At 39.8% G+C, this 7,500-nt stretch overlaps 1 protein-coding gene across 1 annotated transcript in view; it reads left to right on the top strand.

Moving 5' to 3' along the window:
* Nucleotides 1-7,500, top strand: part of LOC137971103 (protein bark beetle-like) — a 57,821-nt gene that overhangs the window by 44,055 nt on the left and 6,266 nt on the right. The window contains exons 12-15 of the mRNA XM_068817823.1: nt 2,600-2,812; nt 3,527-4,390; nt 5,446-5,540; nt 7,012-7,140. Coding sequence (XP_068673924.1) covers nt 2,600-2,812; nt 3,527-4,390; nt 5,446-5,540; nt 7,012-7,140 — 1,301 coding nt within the window. The remainder of the gene's footprint in view (nt 1-2,599; nt 2,813-3,526; nt 4,391-5,445; nt 5,541-7,011; nt 7,141-7,500) is intronic.

Raw genomic sequence — 7,500 nt, 5'->3', positions numbered from 1 at the left:
TAGGAAGTGTAGGAGTTCTCCTCGGGGCAGGGAAGTTTGGAAATATCGTAGGGAATATAAATCAGTCCACCCGATCGGAGATTAATGCAATATCCGTGGGGTATGCACATCTGTGACTACCAACAAAAAAAAGATTCTAGCCCGGTTTTAAGACGTGGATGCCTTCGGCATTCCACGTAATAATAATAATAATGATAATAATAATATTTTTATTGTTATTAACATTATTATTAATAGTGACGTAATAGTTTATTTATTCCTGTTAGTTTAGCTGTAAGTGTGTCTCCGTATCTCCGTGTGTCCGTCTTGTCTGTGATATTTTATTGCAGGACATAACTTGGAGTTCAACGAATTTCTTGAAGCATAGTGGAAATGACGGGTACACGGAGACAGCACTTCCAGATCTTTCAATGGCATACTGATTAGGGTGTTTGATTATTACTCCCCTATGTTACTGTAAGTGTGTCTCCGTCTTATCGGTAATATTTTTTACTGCCGGAGATAACTTAGAGTTCAATGAATTTCTTAAAGGATGGAGGATATGACGGATACACGGAGACAGCGCTTCCAGATCTTTCAATGGCATACTGATTACGGTGTTTGATTATTACTCCCCTATGTTACTGTAAGTGTGTCTCCGTCGTCTCCGTGTCTCCGTCTTATCTGTGATATTTTTATTGCCGGAGATAACTTAGAGTTCAATGAATTTCTTAAAGCAAGGTGGATATGACGGATACACGGAGACAGCACTTCCAGTTCCTTAACTGGCATAATGATTAGGATCTTTGAATAGTACTATCCTTTTAACCTGCATTTCTTCGTCATCAACTGTGTTTCCTACTTGTTTGAGGTGTTTTAGTGCAGGGGACAATTTCGAGTACCGTGAATTTCTTCAAGTATAACGGATATGACGGAGATACGGAGAAAGCATTTTTAGATATGACTGAGGGTTTTGAAGATCACTTCGCCATATTGCTGTTAGTGCGTCTCAGTCTTTATCTTTTATGATTTTCCCATTAGTTGTTCGAATATTCAACTGAAGTTCGATAGGAAACCCGTGGGAGTTATTCCACTGAAGTATTGTACCATTCTTTTCGGTTAAGACCATGACCATTGAGCACTTGACTAAAAACCTAGATTTCTATAATTCCAGAAGGCAGTTTGCCACCGGTTGAAAACAAGTCTGTGGTGACTAGCATTTAAATATACTACTCATTATCGATCGTATTATTAGTCTTTAACGGATTTCACAGAAACGTCAACTTTTTGCTAACAGCCGTTTTGTGTATAATATAGAAACAGATGTTCCTTTCAACAGCTGTTCCTTTTACAAGGAACACCTTTCATCAGAAACCAACCTCTTTGGTTGGTTTACTTGGATAAAACAGAAAAAAGGGCACGTTCTGGCATTTTTTTGACATAAAACAATCCAAGAAAAACAATGGTAGAGAAATTTTCACTCTCTTTGCAACTGTTTGTACGGTTTTAAAATGGGGAACTAAAATTTTGGGAAACGATCATCAATATCATCGTTGTCTTCATCACCATTGTTATCACTGTCATCATCATGGGCATTATCTGGTTCTAGGTTACTGTTTCCTTTTCTTGGAAAATTGTCTACACATTCACTAATCAAGTTTACAGCTTCAGTAGATAGTTGTCTATCTTCATACATAAGTTGTAGATATTTTACTTGCCACAATGATAATGTAGATAGAGCGTCCAAATGATTGAGAGCACCGAGAACTTTAATGTCATTACGACAATTGTCTACACAAGGTCTGGGCGAAGAGCAACTAGAATCTAAATTTAAGGTAGCTTTATAGAATATCTATCAGTTGGACGTGGTGACATCATAAATGCTTACCTTTTGTTTCATGCATGCCGGAAGACAAGGGCGGATTTGGGGGGGGGGGGGGGGGGGGTCAGCAAAAGTCATGTTAAAGTAAGAGGGGGGTCAGCAAAAATCAAGTATGTCATATTTTACATTGCACCAGTCCCCACCCCTCCCCCATAAATAATGACTAGTGATTCTAGACTGCGCTGCTAGTTTATATAATATATAAACCAGCAGCGAAGTCTAGAATCTGAAACTCTGGACTCGCTCCGTCCGCCTTCCCGATTGCTCCATGTTGTTTTCGCAATTTGACGCTAGTAAGCATGCTCCTTTGGTTTCAAGGGTAACCGCAGACACAAATCATCGCGTGAACGAAATGTCACGAATTTCTCCTAATGATTTCAGGCACAAAATACAGAGCAAAGCATGCGTCACATTTCTTCAGTTCAGTTTGCTTGACGAGTCATAGCAAGTGAGCCCCAGTCAGCCACACCTTTGTTTTTGTTTACATCCTAGACTTTGGCTATTATATTTTATTCGGAACATGTCAAAACGAAGGAAATCACTGTAAAACTTCTAAAGATAACTAAACATACTTTCAGGAACACAAATTACAGTAAAGCAATAACATTTCGCCTCACCATGCAGTATCAATAATTTCGATAGCATCGAAAATGGCGGATGTTGACAAGGGCCCCTTAAGGGCCACCCAGAGCCTGTATATCTAGTATTTTTATATTTTTTCTGTCTTGCATTCTATAGGAACGTTTCCCGCAGTTGAACAGAGGCTTATATGGAGCACCAAATATGTAGAGGAGAGGTGGTGGATGAAGGCTATTGTAGAACTTCCCATTGATTTGGATGAGTATAGACTGTTGTTGGAAGGCGCATATGAGTCATTGCAATCTCCGTCATATTACCCGAGAAACCTTGTGGCTATCGACAATCTAGAAATGAGAAGATGTTCGGTTAAAGGTAATCTATTCATGTATCCTTTACAAGTAATAGTACAATTTAGACAGTAATCGCGCGAGTAATTTTAAAATCGGAAGAGCTCGAAGCGAGAGGCCGATTTGAAATTACGAGCACGATTACTCCTTGAAATGTACGGCACTAGTTCCAGTTACTGAATAACCGTATTTAGAACAATTACAAAAAATTGTGATTGAATACCTGTAATTTCTCAACCACGTGATCGCGAACAAATTACGTGACAAAGAAGTACGCAGAGATCCAATTTCGATAGAGAATTTTGTTATAGATACGATTAGTCTGTAAATGAATTACTTCCAATGAATAATCATGCACATAAATTGCAGTTAAAAAATTGCCTTAAAAATTATTTCTTCATATACACGCGACTATTTGAAAATTTGAAAACAAGAAGTCTCCAGGTGGTCTGAAATGGAGCAACAAACTGCTAAAGCTAAGAATGTCTATAGATCACAGGAGACGTCAAAGATGTGGTAAGAATTTCAGTGGCGCTCTTGCCTAACGGCTCGCATGTCACATTTTTGTTTTTACCACAGTTTGACGTCATTTGTGATCTATTACCGAACAGACGCACGGCAAAACGCAATCTGTTTGTCAAAGTGATGGCAGTTTTCTTTCTCACATATACATATATACATCAACGAAGGTGACAGACCGTTCTGAACTCCATTATATCAAATCTTTTTCTTTCTGTAGAAGAGCACCGCATTTCCAACAGTGTATTCAGCGACAACACGCACCAAGCCATAAATTACAACTCTGTAACCGATGAAAGCAACAGAAGACCTAGCTTCACCATTGAAAGGTGTAAAATCATCGACACGGCAACCTCTGCCTCAAAAATGTCTCAAAAGAGCGCCATTTCCTTAGATATTCAGGATAATAGTTTCACCCTGGCCAACAACTTCATCTCTGGAAATCTGTTGGGTGGAATTGAAGCGCGTTTAGGCCGAAGCGATGGAACAAGATTTCCAAGAAGCTTAATATACGGCAATACGTTTTCCGGTAATGTAAATGGAGCAATACTCGTACAAAAAAGAACCGACGTTGAAACTAATTTCAGCGCGGTATACATTACGGACAACATCTTTGAAAGCAACTTGGGGATTGGCAGCACCTTGAAACTTTCTGAGGTGAAAAGTGAGATCTTAAACAACTTTTTCTACAACAACACAGGGATGCACACGATACAATATAACTTTTCCAGCAGGTGGCCCAGAGGACAGAAGTGTGAGTCAAACACCTTCTATCTCAACAAAGGTCTTGGCCAGAACAAAGGTGTAACTATCGAGTCCAACGGACCAATGGAATACCACAGCAACAACTTGAAGAATCCGTCTAACCTTTACGAGTTTAGTTCAACAAGACAAGTCGATTTGATTTACAGTTACTGGTTTGGTTCAGCGAGACCATCTGACCCGATCAATGCAACCCTGAATTGGTGGGGTGTTGAAGAAGGTTCTGTTGCTTCACGCATTTACGCTAAAAAGGACTATTGGAGATGGGCTACTGTAGAATATATACCATTTCACAAGTTGCCACAGGGGAACTTTTTTTCAAGTAAGTACCATAGGTAGTTACAGGGGAGGTGGCGTTTGGGGTTTGAATTGAGTTTGTCTTTCTACTGTGACTCGATCCCTCGTCGGTACCTCTTATTAGACAAAACTCCCCCCTGTAGCCAGTATACAGTGTCCCCATAATCCTGTTAGCCAAGGTGTAAAATGTCCACGTACTGAAGACACTACTGTTAATACAAAGACTTTGTTGTGGGTTTCTACTTCTTTGCGATCATCTCCCTGACAGTGTCGTCCGTTTACATATCATCTTCTTAACAGTCTAGTCCCTTGCCATTTTTATTTCGATACTTTCAAGAACCTTATATTTGGCTAACTGAACCAACTTGCAAGGCAGCTTTAATGGGTGAGAATACAATCACGTTACTCGTAGTTTTGAAATCAAAAGACTGTATGACATAGACATGACATAGCAAAGACATAGCACTTTTTCGTGGACAATTCTGTCCAAGGAGGAAAGGCGCAGTGAAGCACCAACTCATGAGACAAGGCCAGACTACAACACTTCTCTTTGCGATACGTGTGTGGGTTATTTAAACGTCCACTGTCAACCATGTAACACCGAAGATGCAGGAGACGGGGCCTACGATACATATATAGGGAGCTTAAGCACGCGCGTTTTTGAGACGCGGACGGCAACCGGAAGAGAACATTTCACGTGACAGGAGAGTGGTGTCTCCCAGATTTTTATACTAATCATCTCTAATGGAGAAAAGATGCTTAGCAATGTAAATGTGGTTGTGTGCAGACAAGTTAAAAGGGAAAACAGATCACTTCCGGTTGCCGTCCGCGTCTCAAAAACGCGCGTGCTTAAGCTCCCTTATATAGTCCTTATACAAGAAGACTTGAACGCCTAACCATCTGCAGATGTAATTACAAAGCCATCACATTCTCCTTAGTTAAGATCTTGAGTGTTGTTGGTCAGGTCTGGGGCTCAAACACTGGACCTCCCGCGTAGCAGTCTGGCGTTCTACCAACTGAGCTTACCAGGCGGCTGTTATGATTTAGTGTTTAGTCATACTGATGTTATTCGTTATTTAGATGGTTGTCCCGTTGGCTGGCTGAACGTAAAATCAACGTGCTTCATGTTCAGAGGTGGAAGTAGAACATTCAGGGAAGCCCAGGATTATTGCCAGGTATGCAGTTCATTAAGCTAGCGATTGTTTTTAACACCTGAGCAAGGAGAAACCACATGCTCCGATACTGGATTGACTGGATTAGACATTGAGTCAATGAACATGATTTTGATACATTTTCGGGGAACAGGGATGGCGCAATGGTGAGGGCGCTCGCCTCCCACCAATGTGACCCGGGTTCGATTCCAGCCCGGTGCAACCTGTGGGTTGGGTTTTTTGGTGGTTCTCGCCTTGCTTTGAGAGTTTTTCTCCGGGCTCTCCAGTGTTCCTCTAACAACGAAAACTAACATCTCCAAATTGCAATTAGACTAGGATAGAAGACCCACATGAAAAATTAGACTAGGATAGAAGACCCACATGAAAAACATGTAGCTTATTTTACTTTTACGCGACAAACCATGCGCGATATTGAAAGTAATATAACACATACGAGAGACAGTAATACACCTCATTTGCGATCACTCTTGAATGATACTCCGTTGTGTGTCGTATTCTCATGGAAACTCGTTGTGGTTATAAATTTGTGTGAAACACTGCCTCGACTGATTGATGTATCTTCTAAGATTAAACCTATAAAGCAGACAACAACATGATAATTAAAAATTCCTTTTTCATACTGTAATGGGAAACCGTTCGTCAGGAGAAGCACTTTATCCCAAATTCATTTTGACGATGGAAATAAAATTGGGATTATTTGTGGAGTAGTTTACAACTGATTTTCGGAAAACCAAACCCACATACTCACTATACCTAATCACAAATTTACACGGACATCCAGTAAACCAATCAAAACTCAAAGCAAATACATGAAGCCAACGCAAAGCGCGGGAAAATGTTTGCGCGCGAGTCACGACAGGCTTTGGTTTTACTTCTGATTTGCTAGCAAAGTGCAATTATAAGCCAATCGTTTAGCGCGGTGACGCACAACTGAAGCAAATGCAAAGTACTTTCGACACTCCAGTTCAAACCCATCAAATAGACCTGTAGATGTTAAGAAGAAAACCACCAGAAGTTCGAGTAACAAATGGACAAAAACTTTGTGCCGTGATTATTTACACTGTATTACAAAATTCTGTGTGGCAAATATATTCTCAAAAGAATTTTTTTTGTCAACAAAAAGTGTCGATAACAAATTTGAAATTCATATAAAACACTTGAATGTACTGCTGAAATGAAACTGCTGATAAAATTTTACCTGTGTTTGCACAATTCCTCTATTTTCTCGAGTTCGAGTTATTTCATATCTGTAGCTTTTAGAAAATGCGAAACGGACTGTAATATACTTAAAATTATTCTGGTGAAAGGTTTTTGTCCACGAAAAACTGACCGAAATGAACTGCATGATTTCCTATCGGATTTAGTCTCAAACACTGACTTACTTAAAACATCTTTCAGTCATAATAATATAATTGTCTAAGTTCCCAGTTCGTTCAGCGATCATTTCATTGACTGCTGTATACTTGTGTTTCAGTACCATGGAGGACATTTGGCATCAACTTATATACCGGAAGATATGGAATTGATTAACAAGGCTATACCGGGATCAAGACCAGATGGAAAACCGCTTGTTCCTATATGGATAAAAACCGAAGAAAACATGGTATGGAATTTCACTGGGTGAAGAGAATTGCATATGGTTTTATACTTGTTCTTCCCTCGGAATTCCGTTACTTTGGGAGTAATGATAGTCTAGCGGGTCTAGTAGTTAGTGGAGGGGTCTTACAACTTTCTTTTTATACATGACCAATTCCCTCTATGAGACGCGCTTGCAGGGAATCATGGTAGTTGTATTACTCAAAACAAATTTCCAGTCCAAAATGATGAATACAACAACCATAATTCCCTGCAGGCGCGTCTCCTAAAGGAAATTGGCCATTGAAAGGTAATAGGTTTTGACCAAATAAAGAGAGGATTATAGTAAGTAATTTTTTGCTCGTTTTTAAAAGAAAGGATTAGCCCC

Source organism: Montipora foliosa, chromosome 9 (genome assembly GCF_036669935.1).
Source record: "Montipora foliosa isolate CH-2021 chromosome 9, ASM3666993v2, whole genome shotgun sequence".
NCBI classification, from domain to species: domain Eukaryota; kingdom Metazoa; phylum Cnidaria; class Anthozoa; order Scleractinia; family Acroporidae; genus Montipora; species Montipora foliosa.
The sequence above is the reverse complement of the archived record's forward strand: the minus strand, read 5'-3'. Positions and strand labels throughout refer to the sequence as shown.